This window comes from Peromyscus maniculatus, chromosome 23 (genome assembly GCF_049852395.1).
Source record: "Peromyscus maniculatus bairdii isolate BWxNUB_F1_BW_parent chromosome 23, HU_Pman_BW_mat_3.1, whole genome shotgun sequence".
Lineage (NCBI taxonomy): Eukaryota > Metazoa > Chordata > Mammalia > Rodentia > Cricetidae > Peromyscus > Peromyscus maniculatus.
Window position 1 is genome coordinate 37,427,761 of NC_134874.1, and position 21,171 is coordinate 37,448,931.

The 21,171-nt window shown below is 44.8% G+C and overlaps 1 protein-coding gene and 2 non-coding genes across 24 annotated transcripts in view; all 3 read right to left on the bottom strand.

Annotated features, from left to right (window-relative positions):
* Positions 1–21,171, bottom strand: part of Trrap (transformation/transcription domain associated protein) — a 98,115-nt gene that overhangs the window by 75,347 nt on the left and 1,597 nt on the right. For 21 of the 22 annotated variants that reach the window (XM_016001230.3, XM_076560721.1, XM_016001223.3 and 18 more), the window contains exons 2-13: positions 19,227–19,387; positions 18,791–18,840; positions 13,230–13,340; positions 11,505–11,609; positions 8,873–8,956; positions 6,935–6,991; positions 6,628–6,753; positions 4,934–5,011; positions 4,669–4,757; positions 3,473–3,569; positions 1,133–1,271; positions 237–315 (exon numbers count right to left, since the gene is read on the bottom strand). In XM_016001230.3, the coding sequence (XP_015856716.1) occupies positions 237–315; positions 1,133–1,271; positions 3,473–3,569; positions 4,669–4,757; positions 4,934–5,011; positions 6,628–6,753; positions 6,935–6,991; positions 8,873–8,956; positions 11,505–11,609; positions 13,230–13,340; positions 18,791–18,840; positions 19,227–19,326 (1,115 nt within the window). In that variant the 5' untranslated portion in view covers positions 19,327–19,387. Of the gene's footprint in view, positions 1–236; positions 316–1,132; positions 1,272–3,472; positions 3,570–4,668; positions 4,758–4,933; positions 5,012–6,627; positions 6,754–6,934; positions 6,992–8,872; positions 8,957–11,504; positions 11,610–13,229; positions 13,341–18,790; positions 18,841–19,226; positions 19,388–21,171 lie in introns of those variants that run through there. The other variant, XM_076560728.1, reaches the window with a different exon arrangement.
* LOC121825566 (small nucleolar RNA SNORA70) lies at positions 16,250–16,382 on the bottom strand. The gene has a single exon (XR_006067890.1). It is a non-coding gene; the product is annotated as a small nucleolar RNA SNORA70 (small nucleolar RNA).
* LOC143270651 (small nucleolar RNA ZL1) lies at positions 18,951–19,149 on the bottom strand. The gene has a single exon (XR_013047891.1). It is a non-coding gene; the product is annotated as a small nucleolar RNA ZL1 (small nucleolar RNA).

The window sequence follows — 21,171 nt, forward strand, 5'->3', positions numbered from 1 at the left end:
ACACACATACCAAATAAATTCCAAAAATGTTTTAAAGAAGCTTTTTTTTTTTTTTTTTTTTTTTTTTTTTTTTAAACAACCTAAGCACTTCTGCACTTCCAAACCTGCTGTCATTCTAAATCCAATAGGTGAGTAGGGTCCAACGGCCTCCATTAGAGCTCGCCCAACATGCAGGTGATCCTGTCCCTGGCCATCATGCCAAGCAGGCCTGCATCCTGGATCTAATGATGCTGTACCTGAGCGTCTCTCGTGCCGTGTATCCAGAGCCAATCAGGATGGATTCATCAAACAGCTTGTCCATGCAGGGGATGAACTCTAGGAAACACAGGAGAACATTAAAGACTGCATAGACCTTCCAGAGTTGTCAGCCTGTGACCTGCTAGGTGAAGAAAAGGGCAGAGAAAAGACCAGAAAGGCACCGCAAAGTGGGATGTTGGTTCTAATGGGTCACAGGAACCACCTGCCCACAAAGACACCACCAGGGTAATGTCTGTTGTCAGAGAACTGACCAAGACAGGCTGGAGAGACAGCTCTAAGCTCACAACCAACATTTCCTGCCTCTGGTCTCCTGCAGACTCCTCACCCCAGCACACAGACAATTAGTAAAATAAGTCTTTAAAAAGGAGGGCAGATGGGTGCGGTGGCGCACACTTTTAATCCCAGCACTCGGGAGGCAGAGGCTGGTGGATCTCTGAGTTTGAGGCCAGCCTGGGCTACCGAGTGAGTTCCAGGACAGCCAGGGCTACACAGAGAAACCCTGTCTCAAAAAAAGCAAAACAAGACAAACAAACAAACAAAAGAAGTTAGCTCAGTAGGAGACAGGTGTTCGATTCTCAGCACCAAATGGCAGCTCACAATGACTCCAGTCTCAGGGATCTGACACCCTCTTCTGGTCTCTGCAGACAACAAGCACACACGTGGTGCACAGACCACACAGATGCAAGTAAAATATCGACACATCCATGCACATCAGCAGTAAACAAAAGTTAAAAAAAAAATTAAAGAACTGAGAAGCCCCAAGGCAGCAATAAGGAAAGAACAGGCATGCCAAGACCCTGCAGAACCTTCAGGAAGTCACTGGCCCCAAAGTCGGCAGAGGCGACACAGGCCTTCAAAGAAAAGCTAGCCTTACGGTTTCTCAGCTCCGTGGTGAGGATGTGCTTGGCAGCGATGAGAAGCTCCTTCCTGAGGTGCGCAGTCTCCGCCGGGCAATTGGAAAGCAACTGTAGCATGCCTTTCACCATCTGCTGAGAGTACTTGGTCACTAGCTCCTGTCACAGCAAGGAGGACAACAGTCATACTTGTGTGGGAGGTGGCAGAGACACCAAGTCCTATCGCGAATCGTCAGGCCTACTAAGCAAGGACCACCCAAAAGGTTTCAGTGTGGACATGTGTTTGCACAGAGCCATGCAGCCAGCGTCCTTCTGAAAATATGACAGCATGGACAGATGGCCTTTCACGTGGTGTAAGTGTGGATGCAGTGTTTGCATTGCTTTACTGTTTTACAAATTTCCATAGTGAATACGCATTATTCCATTAGAGAGAAAATAAATGCTAAAGCCTGTTTAAAAAATATTCAGGGTGGGAGCTGGAAGATGGCTCAGGGGTTAAGGGTGCTGCCTGCTCTTCTAGGGGTCCTGAGTTCAATTCCCAGACACCACATGGTGGCTCACAACCATCTGTAATGAGATCTGGTGCCCTCTTCTGGCCTGCTGGCGTTCCTGCATGCAGAACACGTGATAAATCTTATATAGAAAAATTTAAAAAAAAATCAGGGCTAGAAAGATCTCTGTGAGACCACCCTGGTCTACCTAATAAGTTCCAGGCCAGTCAAAGCTACAGAGTAAGACACTGCCTCAAAAATCAACCAGTCCTCTTAGTCATCCTTCTAACATGAGCTGAGAGTGTGATGACAGACTGACGGGGATGACTCTGAGGAGCTCTCCACAGTCTCTCCCTGACTCAACACCAAGGGACAAAACCTTCATTTATCTGGTCCTGGTGGTCAATGCCCACAATCCAGCACTCTGGAGATTAAGGATCATGGGTTGAAGGCCAGGTTGGGCTACATAGTGAGACTGTAAAGTCGTTTTTATTTTAAAACAACTGTTAAACCCTTACAGAGTTCCCTGTCTGCAAAAACCAAAAGCCTTAGAAACAAAACATAATTCCATTGCAAGAGATCAGAATTACATTTACTCCATACTTTAGAATAACTGTTGACTGCCTACCCAAAAACTTTATTAAAAAAAATTACATAGCTTGCTAGGCAGTGGAGGTGCATGCCTTTAGTCCCAGCACTTGGGAAGCAGAGGCAGGCGGATCTCTGTGAGTTCGAGGACAGCCTGGTCTACAGAGCGAGATCCAGGACAGTTAAAGCTACACAGTGAAATCTTGTCTTGAAAAACCAAAACCAAACCAAACAAACAAAAATATTATATAGCTTAAGCCAGGTTTGATGTTAAAAGCCTGCGATTCCAGCTCTTGAGAGGCAGAGGCAGGAGGATCACTGCCAATTGGAGATCGGCCTGTTACCATGGCAAATCACGGCAACCGGGCTGTGTAGTGAGACCACATCTCAAGGAAGAAGATGAGGTTGGGGGAGTGAGAGTGCTCAGGAGGTAACACCACTCACCATGCAAGCCTAGTGACCCAAGTTAGGTCCCCAGAACCCCATTAAGGAGGAAGCAGAGGACCAGTCACACACTTACACACAACAAAACTTTAAAAAGATAAACTAAAATATAGCCTAAATGTGGGAGCTCAGGTCCCCTTTCCTTCCTTCTGACTGAAGAGAAGCAGTTCACTCATGACACCTCAGCACTCCTGCCTAGTGAAAGATGGCGGACACGAGCTGCAGGCACCACACTGGAGACACAGCCCTTTGAGAACAGACCAGGCAAAGCTATGGGGACAAAAAATACACATAAGGTCTGCCAGGAACTGGAGATGCCGGGACAACACTGACTACAATTGGCCACGAAACTTTAGGGGGACAGAAGCCTTCTATATGTTAACGGCTGACTGGGAGCCACGGTCAACTCAAGGACACACGCACAGAAAATGGATTTTACTGTCTGTAAACTACAGTCACATGGAGGGGGGGAGAACTCAGGGCTGAAGTGCTGCTGTGCTGGAGAATCAGAGGCCAGTTTGTCAGAGCCTACATCAACTCCAAGTGGGCACGGCAGCAGTAATTCCACCCTTGGAAGGGAGAGACAGGATCCGGAGCAGGGTGCTGACAGGGCTAACCACACAATGAGCTCTGGGTTTGACTTAAGAGACCCTGCCTCCAAAAGAAAAAGATGGAGAGCAATCTAGAAGATTCCCTACACCAACCCCTGGCCTACATACACACATTACCTGCACACATGTGCATTCATTTATATACACACATACATCACATACAAACACACACCTACTCAAAGTGCACGTGCACAAGAATAAAAGCAAACCAAGTCTAGGAACTTACCTGGTAAATTCTGATGATATAGGCTAAAAAGGACAACGTCTTGATCTGAGCTGCGATGAAGTCAGCATACAGCTCCTTGTTGTAAAGCTTATGTTGCCTGGGCAGGAAGTGAATACAAGTCCCACATCAGTCCTTTAGGTGACTTGGAATTAAGCACCTAGAGCAACTACTAAGCCTTGAAGTTCCCTCATTTCCATACAGACCAAAAGCACCACTGCAACATAAATGCATCTACTTTTATGCAGTTTCAAATCACATGAAAGGCTCAGTGGTTAAGAGCACTTGCTGTTTACAAAGAACCCAGGTTCCATTTCCAACATCATGTTGGACAGCTCATAAGCTCCTGAAACTATAGCTCCAGGGGGATCTGATGCCCTCTTCTGGCCTCCATGGGTATTGTACTCATGTGCACATACCCACACATAGCCATGCACACATACACAGAATTTTTAAAAATAAAAGACAATACCATACCATAGCACTCCTAACTAATATGGATTTCCTATTACCCATGCTGCATGACCTGCATCCCTCAGGGCACCTGTGTGCTTAATACAAGCTCTGGGGATGGCTGGAGAGGGTCACTCCTCAGATGCTCCTCAAGTACCTCACAGTCAGAGGGGCTACATGTCAAGAGAGGATGTCCTTAAGGAATGCTATTTGGTTTAACACAAGGATGGATCCAGTGGGCCTGGTCCTCCCCAGCAGGGAGCCCTGGAGGTCAAGCCCACTGTCAGTTTTCTCAAGGACAGTCAGAACAAGCAATGCCTAGTGACCCTGGGGAAGGAACTTCTAAGAAGAGAGAAAACAACCTACTAGAGCATCTTTTCAACTAAGAGGCCTGTGACATGGCTCAGCAGCTAAAGGCTCCTGCTGCCAAGACTGACAACCTGAGTTCAATCCCTGGGACTCCCAAGGTGGAAGGAGAGACCTGACTCCTGCAAGTTGTCTTCTGACCTCCACAGCACATGCTGTGACATGGGCATGCACACACTCACATCCACAGACACACAGAATGGATAAAACAATCATGGCCACTACTACTCCAATACGAGTTTAAAATAAGTCCAAATGCACTTGGTTTCAGCCCATTGTTAACACTCACAACTCTCACATCTCAAGATGGGGGCAATGGCAATTAATAGTTGGAAAAAGCACCGTGGTGTCAGCTTCGTCTCGGTCTGAGGATTGCTTACCTGGCTTGTGCAGAGACCTGGATCGCGATGGTATTCATGATCAAGGGCACAAACTCAGCAACGACGCTGTGGATGTTCAGTTTGTACAGCTGAAAGGCAAACAGTGGAGTGCAGGGCTTTTACAGTCGTCTACCACAGAATGATCTGGCACACCACAGAGACAGCAGGATGCATGCACTGCATCCACGAGCATGTGGGCTTCATGTACATCTTAGTCACTGAAGGAAATCAGACACGGACTTTCACATGAAAGGGGTACACATACCTGGTACATTAGTACAACGATGATGGGCAGTTCAGCCAGGACTTTCAGTGAAAGTGATCCTCGTGGAATGATGGAATGCTGTACGATGTAGAGAGGAGAAGCAACCATCAGCTCTGTGGCACCTACAAGTCTAGCCAGTCCCACTAGGGGACACTGAGCCGACACCTGACACATCCTTGCCAGTGTCTGTGGAGGGCCCAAACTAAGTACACACAACTGTTACTTCACATAAGGCCAAATCTTACGGGGAAATCCAAACAGATTCAAATCACCTAAGAAATCTGGGAGGGTTGGGTATTTCTGTGAGGGTAGGAAGCCTGGTTTGGAGACAAGGTCTCCCTACATACTTTTGGCTGACCTCACACTTACAATGATCCTCCTGCCTCTGCATCCTAAATGCTGGGATTGTGCACATGCAACACTAGGCCCAGCTGTCTGGTTTTTGAAAGAGTCTCACTGTGTAACCCAGGCTGGCCTTGACTGAATTTACTACTTAGCCAAGGTGAACTTGTAACTCATTGCAATCCTCCTGCCTCAGTCATGTACCACCACATTCAGTCTGTTTTTGAGACAGAGTTTCATAATGTAGACTAGGCTGGCCTCAAACTCACAGAGATTGCCCTGCCTCTGCCTCCCAAGAGCCAGCAATAAAGGTGTGCGCCATCCAGCCCAGCAACACACCCAGCTCTTTAAACCACTATCTGACTTAAATACACAAGAAAAACGTCAAGAGTCCAATTTAGCCTACAGGTTTTAACAATATTTATATGCAGAAAAAAATGCTTATAGTAAATCCAGGAGAGCTGAATGAGCTTATTAAGGACTCTTAAAACATGAAGAAGGGCAGCTGCATGCACACTGCCAGCGAGCAATAGACTGAGCTTTGCTTAAAATTCAGTTTGGTTCTCCTCAGCACAAGCTGAGGCCTTGTCTCAGTATAAGCACAAGTGCTAAAATGCCTCCTTTAGGCTGTCACATGTAGCCCAAGCTGGCATCCAACTCGCTATGCAGCTGAGGAGGGCCTTCAACTGAGCCCACACCTCCCTAGTTCTAGGACTGCAGACATGCACCAACATGCTCAGTTGACCCAACGCTGAGGACAGAGCCCAGGGCCGTCCTGCATGCGGGCAAGCATTCTTCCAATAGACACAGGCCCCTAGCCCCAGTACAACATTCTTAACTCGGCCCCCAAAATGAGTCACAGCAAAAGGTCACCACATCTCTCCTACGTGACCGACGACACTCACATTACCTCTGCAAAGCCCGAGACACAGATTTCCAGATAAAAACAGGAAAAACAAGGCTAAAGGGAAGGTTCGCCAAGTTTTAGAGTCAGGAAACCAGAGTGGGGCTGGGGCCCATCCAGGTCCTCTGGCCCAGGGGACTTCAATTTTACCTATAGCTTCAAAGGACTTCTAACAGATCAGAATCTCTCGGCCCCCATGCCTAGCCTGCTGCTCTTGCCAGCAAGAGACCCCGGGTTTCCTCGGTGGGCTGGTCTTTACGGCCAGATATCATGGGTGGCCAAGGTGGCAGGACCTTCTTGTGCCTCCAGGTTTAAGGAAAGAGAAAAGAGAAAACCAAATGGTCTAAGTTATCTCATTTCCCCCTCTACCAAATAGAGAGGTCATGGATTCGGAGAGAGAACACAAAACACGAGACACAGCTGTTAGCAGAAGGGGAGGAACACCCACCGTCCTGGTCTCGCTGTCCTCCCGCTCAGGATTGACCTTCACGGCAATTGTCGTGATCATACCAACCATTTCTGGTGGAGGCACTGTGTTCTCAGGGATCCCCTGAGGATTCTCAAAGTAGCGGTTCTACACAGAAAGAAGACAGAAATGGCAAACAGTGTGTCATGTGGTCTTTAGTATTCTCCATCCTGAACCCAGAAACCCCACCTCAGTCACTTCTTCAGACTAAAACGCTCCAAACTCCCTTCGGGACAGGTGGTAAATAAATGAAGATAAGCAATAAATTCAAACTTTAACAAAAACATACCACTACTTTGGGAAGTTCCTTGTAAATCTGTTTCACAAAATCCAAAAAGTGATGAATCTAAAACAAAACAAAACAACAAGCACTTCATTTTAAGATCATACTTACAGGGCAGTGCAGGCTTAGGGGACAAGTAGCTTGCTGCTCAAGGCCGACACCCCACTGAATCCTGAAGACATGCCTGAGGTGTCATCCTCTGACCTCCACACATGTGCCTAGGCACACTCGCCTCCCCCACCCCACAAATAGCTTTTTTAATTGACATTAAAAGGTAAGGAATTATCAAGCAAGATACAAATGGGCAATGGATATAAACAAACAAAAAACAAAAGAAAGAAACAGAAGAAAAATAAGACCAAAAGACACTGATGGATGGAAACGAGTTTTCTCTGTCAGAAACAGTCAAGGGATGAGCGCTAAGGAACGACCATTACATGTTCTTCAGAAAACAGTGAGCTGAGGGTTGGCTGTTCTCGGAGGAACCAGAATGGGTTCCCAGCATCCACGTATCTGGCAGCTCACAGCTGCCTACTCTAACTCCAGTTCTGGGAGATCCAGCACCCTTTTCTTATCTTAGATGGCAACCACATACACGATAAACATCCATCAGAGCACACACATATTTTAAAAATAAAATTAATAAATACATGTGTTTGAGATGGTGCAAGAGTGGAGACTCTTATACCCCCAAGGGAATCACACCAACCAGGCTTCCCAGAACCAGCCTGGGGACACATGTGAAGCACTAGAAGGGTACTCTGACTCAGGAGCCCTGCTTCTGCAAACCTAGTTAATTAAACAGCCTGATCAATAAACAAAGAATATTTGGCAATAGCCATTAAAAAGAAAATTTGAACTGGATGGTGATGGCACTCAGGAGACAGAGGTAGAATCTCTATGAGTTCAAGGCCAGCCTGGTCTACAGGACAGCCAGGGCTACACAAAGAAACCCTGTCTCAAAAAACAATGAAAAAATGGAAAAGACTTTAAATGCCCAGAATTATGATCATAAAAAGAAAATCAAGGCTAAAGAGATGGCTCAGGGGTTCAAAGCAGTTCCTGCTCTCAAAGAACATGAGGTTCAGTTCCCAGCACCCACACTGGGTGGCTTACAATCACCCATAAATCTATCTTCAATGGATGTGACATCCTCTTCTGTCCTCCATGGACACCTGCACACATGTCAATTATAGGGTAAAGAACTTGGCTCCCAAGAGCTACAACTTACCCAGCATCGCTCTGCTACTGGGCCTGGAGAGCTGAGATGCAAACCCAGCTCCAACTTCAGAATCCCCTTAATCCTTACTCAGAAGAAAATGGCTAGAACTTCCAGTCCATCACACAAGAGCTTGGGCTGACCCACCACCCTGGTCAGGTACTGCACTCTAACTACTGAGAAAATTCAGGGAGATATTTGCACATTTGCACAAAGAGAAATTATAAAGACAGCTCTAAAGAGAGGGGAGGTAGTGGAGTATAGAGCAGGAATATGCTCAGAGTGTGTTATGTACTTTATGAAAATGCCCTCCTATAACTCTGCACAAGACAGGAAGGAGCAGGGGAGAGTAGAGGGATACAAAATCTCCCAACTAAGGCTCTATTTTCTACACAGTACTTGTTCAGTCAATTCAAATGAGGGAAAAGGCCACTGAGTTCATATAAGGGGAAAGGTCAGCCAGCTCATGTAAGGGAAAAGACCAGTCAGCTCAAATAAGGGTAAGGGTCAGAAGATGGCTCAGAAGGTAAAGGTGCTTGCCGCCAAGCCTACCAATCTGAATTTGATTCCTGGGACCTATATAATAGAAGGAGAGAACCAACTACCCCAAGTTGACCTCTAAATACCAAGCATGTGCCATGTCACATATGTGAACACACACACACACACACATACAGAAAGAGACAGAGACGGAGAGAAATAAATAAATAAATGTAATAACTTACTTCTTGCGTGATTGGTGGCCTGAACTGTTTGTGCAGCTCAATAATTATTCTTAGGCAAATAAGAACATTTTCTTCATTTTCAGTCTTTAAATAACAACAAAAAAATCAAGTTATATTTCTGAAGACATTTTAATCTCAAGATTAAGACAAATTGTTGATGGGCATAGTGGCACATGCCTTTAATCCTAGCACTTGGGAGGCAGAGGCAAGCAGAGCTCTTTAAGTTTAGGGCTAGCCTGATCTTCATAGTGAGTTCCAGGAAAACCAAGACTATATAGTAAGACCCTCTCAAAAAACAAAAAACAGTCTAGGCATTTTCTGCATGTTTCTCTTTCTGAATCAATCAGCTTTCATTTGATTTGCTGATAAACACAGTTCCAAGATACAGAGGTCCTAGACAGAAAGAGCCATGGTCTTGATGGACCATCTGAAGAGCATCCCAACGTGGTAGAGGAACTCAGGGACAGGTGACCTAGCGTATAGGACAGAGGTAAGTCATGCCATGAATTACTGCCTCTTCTACCCTTTTGATATAGGGTCTCATGAATGCTAGGCCTGGCCTGAACTCACTACATGTCTAAGGATGACCTTGAACTCCTGAGTGCTAAGATAGCAGGTGTGCTTCACCTAGCTTGGTTTGTGGTACTGAGGATGGACACTCAGGGTGTCGTGCATGCTATAAAGCACTCTGCCAGCTGAGCTGTACCCCCAGTCCTGAATTAACTTTGTTTTGTTTGAAACAGGGCCTTACTGTGTAGCCCTGGCTAGCTTGGAACTCACTATGTAGACCAGGCTAGCTCAAATGCACTGACAGCAGTCAGCCTCTCTCTTCCAATGGTAATAGAGAGGTGCACCACCACAAGCCTGAAATGACGCTTTAATGGTTAAATGATATCCTATCTGAAACAAGCCTGATCCAAAAACCAAAACCTGAACTGCTCTAAAATCCTAAACTTTTTGAGCACCAAACAAGATAACACAACTAGGAAAACTAAGCCTGACTTTACATAATGGTTTTAATCAAAACACGCAGATGCTGTAACAATAATTTTTGAATTATCATCACCGAAAAGCTGACTCATGAAGTTTACATTTATAAAATATATATATATATATTTTGGTTTTTCGAGACAGGGTTTCTGTGTGTAGCTTTGCGCCTTTTCCTGGAACTCACTTTAGCCCAGGCTGGCCTCGAACTCACAGAGATCCGCCTGCCTCTGCCTCCTGAGTGCTGGGATTAAAGGCGTGCGCCACCACCACCCGGCTATAAAATATATTTATATTAAGAAAAAAGAAAAGAAAAAATATTTTGTAAAATTACCTTTGAGCTATCTGTAGAAGGTGCCAATGATATTCTAACAAACTTCACATTTAGGTTCAGACTATAGCCCTAAAATACCCTATTCCGAAACTCAAAATAAAATAAAAATTCCAAACACCCATTCCCAAGTATTTGGGGTAAGGGGTGCTCAACCCATGTTGCCAAAAGACCAAGAAAAAAACAATCAGCTACTGAGCAACCACCCTGGACTGGACCAGGTGAGGGAGCGACCAGACACATTCTACCCTGGAGGTCACTGAGCCTCAGAAATCTTATGCAATATGGCCAATGTGGTCAGCTATGAATGGCAGAGCTGAGATAAGACCCCCAGACTGTCTCCTAAGGAAGCTTATCTTCTCAAGGCCCAAGGCCCAAAGGGATTCTAAACATGGTAAGACGGGAGAAAGCAAAAAGATTAACAAAAAACATTCACCTAGGAATCCCAGGTCTTTCTGTACATGGTGGCCCATGCCTTTAATCCCAACCACTTGGGAGGCAGAGACAGGCCAACCTGGTGTACTCCTAAATTCCTGGCAGGCCAGGGTTACATAGTGAAACCTTGTCTCAAAAAGAAGAAAGGGCAAGGGGCTGGGGATTTAGCTCAGTGGTAGAGCGCTTGCCTAGCAAGCACAAGGCCCTGGGTTCCATCCTCAGCTCCAAAAAAAAAAAAGAAGAAGAAGGGCAGGTGTGTTGGCATACACTTTCAATCCCAACACTCAGGAGACAGAGGCTGGTGAATCTCTTATTTCAAGACCAACTTGGTCTACATAGAGAGTTCCAGGTCTGCCTGGGTTACACTGTGAGACCCTCTCTTAAAAAAAAAAAAAAGGTCTTCCCAGCCATCCCACTCTTGGGCATATACCCAAGGAATGCTGATTCATACCATAAAGATACATGCTCAGCTATGTTCATAGCAGCACTGTTTGTAATAGCCAGAACCTGGAAACAACCTAGATGCCCGTCAACCGCAGAATGGATGAAAGAAATGTGGTACATATACACAATGGAGTACTACTTAGTAGAGAAAAACGATGAAAGCATGAAATTTGCAGGCAAATGGATGGAACTAGAAAAAATCATCCTGAGTGAGGTAACCCAAACCCAGAAAGACAGTCATGGTATATACTCACTCATAAGTGGATTCTAGATATAAAATAAAGAACAATCAGACCACAAAAACGGGAAAAAAAGAGATACTAAGAGAAATGTCACTCATTTAATCAGATCTTTAGTGAGGTGTGGACTACGACTACTGGATTTATCGTATGAAATGTTTTCAACATGGTTATTAGAAGAATTTGCAAAGATTACCTCTAAAAATCGAAACATCACAGACAGAACGTTTTTCGTATGAGGACGAAGATGCTCATTGGTCGGGATCCTATGAAGGATTTCAAGTACTAGCTTCCGGAGTTGCTGGCAAGGAAACACACATGTAAAACTCACTGTTTAACCTCACACACACATCACCAGCAACCGCCATCTAAGAGGGACCTGACCTTAGAAACAGACCTGCAAATGGTTCACACGTGCCCCACACTATGTGTGCAGATCATCTTCAGAAGCTCCACGACTACATAACAAATTAACTGTGTTGTGCTTTTTACAACCTCACCAGTACTTCAAGCACAAGATACAACTGTGAGAACAGAGTAGAAGGAAAGCTAAGAGCAAACACAGACTCTTAAGAGGAAAGAGAACTCAGTAGTTAGGAGCACTTCCTACTCTTGCAGAGGACAGGAGTTTATTCCCAGCACCCGTCAGGTGACTCACAACCACCAGTAACTCCAGCTCCAAAGGACCCAATACCCACTTCTGACTTCTAAGGGACCCTGAATTCATATGTGCTCATGCACCCATACACACAGACACATAATTAATAATAAAATACATATTTGGGGCTAGAGATTGCTTAGCGGTTAAGAACACTGGCTACTCTTCCAGAGGACCTGGGTTCTAGTCCCAGGACCCACACAGTGACTCACAAACATCTGCAACCCCAGTTCTAGGGAACGCAGTACCCTTATCTGGCCTCCACAGGCCCCAGGCATGTCTGTGTTATATAAACATACATGCAGGCAAAACACCCATACACGTTTTTTAAATCCTTAAAAGAGAAAAGAAAAAGCAGAGAACACAAATAACTAAAATGAGGGTTCCCCCACACTCATTTCCTGTTTCCATGAGCCCAAGGGTGTGTTTCAGCCACGCTACACTAAGCCTCCACAAACCTGCACAGCATCTCAGAACTAGGAGGCCAGTCACACAAGCTCTCAGAACTGGCACAACCTAAAAATGATCCAGGGTATCAACAAACCTCACCAGCATTACAGCAATTGTTCTCAAATTCTTTAAGAAATAAAAGCTGATATAGAGGAAACAATGACATAGTGAGTCTACTTTGCTTATGTGGTTAGAGGTACTGGGAGGTGATGTTGAACTAGAGAATTAATTTTTTTTTTTAAATATATATGCAGGTACTCCAGGAGGCCAGAGATATCAGGTCTGGCTGGCTCTAGAGTTACAGGCAGTTTTGAGCCATCTTGCCTGGGTGCTAGGAACCAAACTCTGGCCCTCTGTAAGAGTAGTACACAGACTCTTAATCACCGAGTCAGCCCTCCAGCCAAACTTAATTGGTTGATTTATTTATTGTAAGTGGCACATGTAGAAGCTAGAAGACAACCTTCAGGAGTTAAGTTCCTCCCTTCTTCACGTGAGTCTCACCAGACTGAACTCAGGTCCTCAGGCTTGGTGGCCCCAGCACCTTTGCCTGCTGAGTGATCTCACCAGCCTTCTTTTGTGCCCAACTGAACTAATCAAATACACACATCCCTAGTTGGCAGATGTAAATAACTGAACCTGCAGAAGAAGATAAAGCCCAGGAGACAGTGGTCCTGAGCGGTTACCCTGCTGACAAAACCTTTTCATTCTTTGGTGACTCATGCATTCTTTGATTTGATTATGTCGTTTTGATTCATTTTTGCATCTGATCCTCAGTGTGCCATTTTTCTTTCCCTGCTATTGTGAACAGATTACCTGGGCTGGCTTCTCCTGAAGAAACTGGACTTCTCCATCTTGAAGAAATGTAAGAAATCGAGGGATGATATGTTCTAGAAATGTAGAATACTGAGGAGATGATGTGACATTCTAGTTGGAAGTTAAAAAAAGAAAAGCATGGTTAAGTTACGTATTTATTTTCATTTTAAATTTATATAACAATCTCAAAAGAAAACCAAACAAAATTTTCTGTTTGTTTTTGTTTTTAAATTTATGCTTGCACCTACACGAGTTTTTATGTGCACCCAAGTTTCCAAGGAGGCCACAAGAAGGCACTGGGTCCCTGGAACTGGAGTTAGAAGCCACTGTAAGCGGAACCAAAGCCAGGTCCTCTGCAAAGGTGTAAACACTCTTAACCACAGAGACATCGAAGCATTTCCAGACCTGACAGTAATGCCCAATGCTTTCAGATGCTTCAGAGATAACATGATGTTAAAGAAGTTCAGATCTGCAATCTAATAGAGAATTAAGCACTACAATTTACTGTTAAAATTGGGTATGGCAGGGGTAGCAGAGATGGCTCACAAGTGAAGCTTTTGGCCTTTTTGTCCTCTGGTACCTGAGTTTGGTTCCCAGCACCCATGGCAGGTAGATAACATCTGCCTTAACTCCAGCTCGAGGGGATTCAACATCCTCTTCTGGACTCACAGGTATCCACATACACATAATACACAAAAAGACACAAAACACACACACACACACACACACACACAAACACACACACACACTGGACATGCCACGTTAGATACACAACTCAATGGTAGAGCATTTGCCTAGCAGGCCTGAGGTTCTGGGTGATTGATTCCCAGCATACACAATTGCTTGCATTCCTCCCATGTTCAGCACAACACAATTCATAAGAGTCAAGAAATCAGAGCAAAGGAAGTATCCATTAAATTGATTGGTTCAAGAAAATGTGGTATATAAATACAACCATTAAAAAATGTGATCCTGTCCTGTCCTTTGGGAAAAAGTAGACAGCTCACACGATTACTACATTAAATGAAATGAGCCACACATAAAAGTAAGTTCTAAGCCTCACTCATGAGGACTCTTAAAGGCTGACCTCATACAAATTGAGCAAAAAAAAAGGTATCTGGGCTGGAGAGACTACAGAAGGGAGACAGGGAAGCTGATCAGTGGGAGCAACAAGTTCTGGTCTGCAGGGTGGGTGGCTGTCAGTAGCAACATTGTGTACCACAGAGAGCTAAGTCTTTCATTCCAGCACTCGAGAGGCAGAGGCAGGTGGATATCTATGTGAGGCCAGCCCGGTCTACAAAGTGAGTTCCAGGACAGTCAGGGCTACATAGCTATGTCTCAAAAAAGAAAAGGCAAATGATAATAATAAAAATAAAGGATCTAGAAGGATTCTGAATATTTTCTCCATAAGGAGACAGTATTTTGAGAAGACATGTTTCACCTACCTAAACACTGTACAATGTGCACAAGGGTCAGAATACAACCTGGCACACCATTCTATATATACATCAGTTTATAAGGCATTTAGGGTTGGCAAAATGGTACAGTGGGTTGAGGACCTTTTCAAGACACAAGATGAGCCAAGTTCAATCCCCGGGACCCACGTGATACAAAAGAACATTCCTGCAAATTATCCTCTGACTTCCATATGCAAACTCCAGGTACACACATAAATGTAATTTGAACAAAAGTAATTAAGTAAATAAATAAATAAATTTGAACAAAGAAAAAAATGCCAATGCTCTGGAAAATACTGAATATTCAAGGCTGACCTTCAAAGCCAGTCAGCAAAGTATAGTGGTGCATGCCTGGAACCTAGCACAAGGATGAGGCAGGAGGACCATGAGTTAGAGGCTACTCTTTGCTACAAAGCCAGACACTGTATCAAGGGGAGAGGTGGATCATTTAGGTCTTCACTTGGAAGAAACACTCATACACATCAAACAAATTATCTTTTTAAAACACTAACGTGCCGGGCGGTGGTGGCGCACGCCTTTAATCCCAGCACTCGGGAGGCAGAGCCAGGTGGATCTCTGTGAGTTCGAGGCCAGCCTGGGCTACCAAGTGAGTCCCAGGAAAGGCGCAAAGCTACACAGAGAAACCCTGTCTCGAAAAACCAAAAAAAAAAAAATAAAACACTAACGTATTCACCACGAAGGGTGGTAAAACCCTTTAACCCCAGCACTGGAGAGGCAGAGGCAAGCAGATCTCTGAGTTTCAGGCCAGTCCCCTCCATACTGAGTTATAGACCAGTCAGGGCTACAGAAAGAGATACTGTCTCAAAAAAGATAAGACTTTTAAAGCAGCCATTATAAAAAAGTCAATAGGTACCACATAACGATGAACCACATGATAGTGGTCCTGTAAAATCCTAAAGGAGCCAAAAAAAAAAAAAAAGTCCTATCTATCACCTGGTGGTGTCACAGGCATCACAGCATCAAGGGCAATGCAGGTTTTTGTGGCAGGGGGATGTCAACAAGTCCGCACTGCCTCTCAGATAAAAGCACAGCACATGACATTATGAGCAGCACTTAAAGTCAAAGAGCAAACCACCTTGTTACGGTCTCTGTATTAACTCCACCATGCTTTTTTAGCTTCTTTTCCTTTGAAAGACATACTGGATGTGAGATTTATTACCACACATGATTTGGTGGGGTGTGGACAATGGAAGCCCTCAGAAATGCAGCGCCTGCCATTTGTCCAGGCAACTACCGTGGATATATCTGAGCCAACAGCTATGGGACAAGCCACTGTATCTTCAAGTTCACCTGCATTAAACAGGGTGAAGGCCTACTTCTTTGAAGTATGGGTCTTCTGTTGGTCAGAGAACTAAAGCTTGACTCTACACAAGGCCTCATTCAAATGTTCCTTGTTTTGCAGTTTGGTGCAGATGAACAGAATAACCTGGCCAGCATGAACTCTGGCCACTGTGCCCTGGGGCTTCCCAAAGGCATAGCTTCATCTTCCTGGAGCCAAGGCTGGGGACAGCACTGAAACTGGAGATATGACATCTGCAAGAAAATTGCCTTGAAAGCCCCTCAGGGCAACCCAGAGCACCAGGCTGCCTACACTCCCAAGGAGGTGGCTGGCTGCAATCCTCACACTCCATGTCCCCTCCAGGAAGGGAATTTGGGTCTGCTCAACTGGCTACAGACTTTTTCCATTTTTGGAGACAGGGTCTCATGATGTTGCCCGACTGGGATAAATGGGCACACACCACAGGCACATATCAAATAATGATCACATCCATCATTATTTGAATGTATGAATCTTTAAATGCCACTGTCAAACAGTGTGCTGTCTTACACACTGGCAGCAGCCACATACATTTTGTGTTCACTACATTTTGATCATATTAAGAGGCAGGCTGGAGAGACAGCCCAGCAGGTAAAGAAGGTACTAGCCACTGAGCAGCACCACACAGTAAGAGAGCCAATTCCTTCAAGCTGTCCTCTAGCCTCTACACATGTGCCGTGGCAAACACGCCTGTGCATCTACTTGCACATGCACACACGGGTACAAGTGTAATTGTTTTAAGAGGCTCATGTTGCCTAACTGACCTATCCCAACTGTCTGTGTAAGGATACTCAATGCTGCTCAAATAACAAAACTGCCAAATGACACAATTCCCAAAATGCATCCCAGTCATTAAATGCCTGGTTGTTCAAAAAGTGAAACTAAGCCGGCATCGGCGCACACCTTTAATCCCAGCACTGGGGAGGCAGAGCCAGGCGGATCTCTGTGAGTTTGAGGCCAGCCTGGACTACAGAGTGAGTTCCAGGAGAGGCTCCAAAGCTACAAAGAGAAACCCTGTCTCAAAAAGAAAAGAAACAGAAGAAGAAAAGAAACCAAAAGAAAAAGACAGTGTGTAAACAAATAGGGAATATGCAGAGAAATGAAATCTAAAGAACACAGTGGAAAGCCTAGAACTAAAAGTAAAGTGACTTTAAAAACATGGAAAAGTAAACTGAAAATGAAAAGTTTGGAGGTGGCAAATCCCTAAAGATAGACCAAGAAAGAGCAGGAGAGACGGCTCAGCCATTAAGAGGGCTTACTATTCTTGCAGGGGACCTGGACTGACTTTCTTACACCTACATAGATTCTCATAAGCACCTTAACTCCAGGGACTGACACTTTCTTCTGGCCTCCACAGGCACTGCATGTATGCTGTGCACATGCACACACCTGGGCATTCATAAGATACACATAAAATGAAAGAGCTTTTTTGTTGTTGTCGTTAAGGTTGTTGCTTTTAAGATCAATCAGTATTTTCCAGTGTAAAAACAAAGACCAATTGCAGACGAAGTCTAGGAGATCTGTGGGATAATTTAAAATCATACAAATACAAGAAACTCAGATAAGCAATCACCTGAACATAACAAATCACAACATAAACTTGAATGCATTCAAGTGAAAACATGTAAAGAGCCCCCTTTTAAAAAGTAAAAATGCCACAGCACAGCAACCAAAACAGAGCCAGCATTCCTGAACACAACACTGAGACTGCCACCAGGAAGGTGAGCAATATTCTGCACAAAGTTTCAAATTCCTGTTTTGAAATACCATCAGTTGCACCGATTCTATGGGGCATGGTAAATGGCTCAGAGGGTAAAGACGCTTATTGCCAAGCCTAAGGAAGAACCCACTATAGAAGGCAAGTTGTTCTCTGAGCTCTACATGCACCTCATGGCATGTATGTGCCCAAACACATAGACACACAAATTAAGTAAATGTTTAGGGAGGGAAAAAAAAAAGACTTCTTTCCAAACACTTTCACACTATAGCCCAGGCTGGCACTGAGCTGTACACATAGCCCAGGCTGGCACTGAATAATTACTGCCAATTTTCCTGCTTCAGCTTTCCCACTGCTGGAGTTACAGGAGCTCACTATCACGGGCTAGCCTTTGTTATCAGTGACCTCTGAGTCAGTAACACTAAAAGGATCTGACAGGGCTGGAGAGATGGCTCAGCAGTGGAAGTGCTTGCCACATGAGCCTGAAGCCCCGAGTTCAATACCCGGAGCCTATGTAACGGTGAAGACGGGAGGAGAAACCATCCCCAAAGTGCTGCTCTGACCTTCATGTGCACGCTGCAGCGCTTCTGTACCCCCTCCCACCACAGCAAGTAACAACGACTAAACAGAACTTTTAGAAAGACTGACAAAAGAGCTGGCAAGATGACTCGGCAGGCCAAGGGTCACCCAAATCGGCAAGCCTGACCACCTGAGTTTGATACCCAGAACCCATGTAAAGGTAGGAGAGAAGCACTCCATGTAAACACTGTGGTGGTATGTACACCCCAACACCCCACACACATCTTACACACAACAATAATAATAAATAACACATTTTAATAAATATATTGATGTGACAATAGGAGAAAGTACAAAAAACAAAGAAAACCGCAGAGCCATCAATCCCTAGGCCCACATGATGGAAGAAAGAACAGAGTCCCTTCGACTGTCCTGTGACCAGCACGTAGCACTGTGGCATGTACAGGCAAATACACAGACACGAAATAAGTGTAATTAAAAAAAAAAAAGCAAATCATAAAAGTCATACCTCAAAGTTTTCACTAACTTCCTGCATCATTTTCAACTTGGTTTCATCGGCTGTAAATGGCAAAAAAACAAAACAAAACAAAACCAAAAAACGATCAGGTCATTGAAACTGCCTTAAGGAGGCTTTAAAAAAAAAAATCACTGGATTTAAGAATTGAAGAGAAGCAATCAGATCTTATCAGTTTGACTGTCACAGCCTGGAAGATGGCACATGGCTAGGTCCCTACCATCAGTCACACACACCCATCGTCACAGACTCACGTGTGCATGCACGGACAAGGATACACACACACACACACAGGCACACACACTCGTGCCTCTTTGGGGCTCCAGCACTGTTGCTCATCACTTTGCTTCTCCACAAGGTAGAAAGGGGGAGACCAAGGACAAACACTAAGGTTGCTATCTATCCCCATGTGTCAAGAAGAATCACTCACGTGTATTTACATCTGTGAGAGCGGCCACGAACTGAAGGTATTTCTTCATCAGAGTGGTTTGGTCAACCACCGTGGCCCCCTGGGTTGCAACAAATGCCATCTTTCTTCTGAGTCTGTTTCTTTCTCAAAACTAAAATACCAAGTCCATGGGTTCACCCAGTCTGTGAAAAGAAACATCCAATTAGCAGCTTTCAAGGGCACAGGCGTATAACCTGTGAAAGGTTTTACCCAAGGACCTTCTAAAATTCCACTCATTTATTTATTCTCTGGGGGAGACCCCTGTGCCTCCACAGACGTGTCAGAGGAATTGCACTTCCAGGGAATCGAACTCAGGTCATCAGGGGTTGTGCTAGAAATTTTTACCTGCTGAGCCGTCTCACTTCCCCTCCCCTAAATGGTTTTGCAGTAATCCAGATTATAATACAGTTCTCTACAGGTTGTTTCTGATTGTTTTGGGACATACTGTTTCAATATAAAGTTTACCCAAATCCATTGTTTAAACATTGTTTTTTAACATGAACGGTCTTCTTTCCCATTATACATCCTTCTTTCCCCAAGCCAGCAGCTTGTATAAAGAGCTGTAGAGAAGAGAGGGAGAGCTAGGGCTGGGGCTCAGAGAGATAGGGTTTGCCTAACATGTTTATGAAGCCCTAGGTTTGACCCCCAGCAATATATAAAGCAGAGTTTGTAATGCCTACACTTGAGAGGCCCAGAGAGGAGCCTGGGATACATGAGACACTATCTCCAAGTGTGTGTGTGTGGGGGGGGGGGGGGCAGCGGGTAAGCCAGAGAGCTAGACAGTAAATTGTTTTTGTTTTGTTTTGTTTCTCGAGACAGGGTTTCTCTGTGTAGTTTTGGTGCCTGTCCTGGATCTCCCTCTGTAGCCCAGGCTGGCCTCGAACTCACAGAGATCCGCCTGGCTCTGCATCCAGAGCGCTGGGATTAAAGGCGTGCACCACCACCGCCCGGCTTAATATTTTTAGTCTGTGTAGCTATGCAAAGTCTACCATAGTGACCCAGTTCTTCCGTGTTCAGGAAGGAGTTATAAATGTACAGATGAATGACAACAGCTGTGTCCAATAAAACTAGTCGTGAATGCTAAAGTGTGAATTCTATATGATTTGAGCTCTTCATGAAACACTATTCGTCTTCAACACCCCTCCTAAGCCACTTTTTAAAAATATAAAAAAAAAAACAGCTGGGCACAGTGGCAAATGCTTTTAATTCCAGCACTCAGGAGATGGGCCAGCCTGGTCTACATAGTGAGTTGCAAGCTAGCCAGGGCTCCATGATGAGACCCTGTCTCAAAAGAAAATACACACACTGTGGCAGAGAGCCCTTGTCCTGGGTTTTATCGGCAACACTGGGTAAAGTATTAAGTAAATAAGTAAACCATTTTCCTAAGCATTACCTCCAAGACTGTGAAGTGCCCAGAAAGCTTTGGATTTTATCTACAGCTGAGGCACAAAACACACTCAAAGAATGTGTCCTCTTCTTATTATATTTACTTATTGGGGCTGAGGGAGGCGTGTGCAGAATGGGGACAACTTGTGGAAGGCCCTTCCTTCTGTCCACCATGCAGGTCTCAGGGATCGAACTCAGGTCATCCGGCTCGGCTGCAAACACTTTTACCCAAAGAACCATCTCACTGGCCCCAAAGGATGCTTTAAGGGCACCTCACTGAGTTGGAAACAGGCTGCCGACCCCTAGCTCATAATGTAAAGGTGCCTGCTGCCAAGCCTGGAGAACTGACTTCATCATACCTGTGCCCCCACAGGCTGGAAGGACTGACTCCCACGGCCATCCTCTGATCTCCACATACATACCCAACACACATACACATACAAATACATGAATGTTAAAAATAAATAAGTAAGAATAGCTGAGCGTGGGGGAGTACACCTTTAATCCTAGCGCTCGGAGATTTCCAGAACAGCAAGGCCTA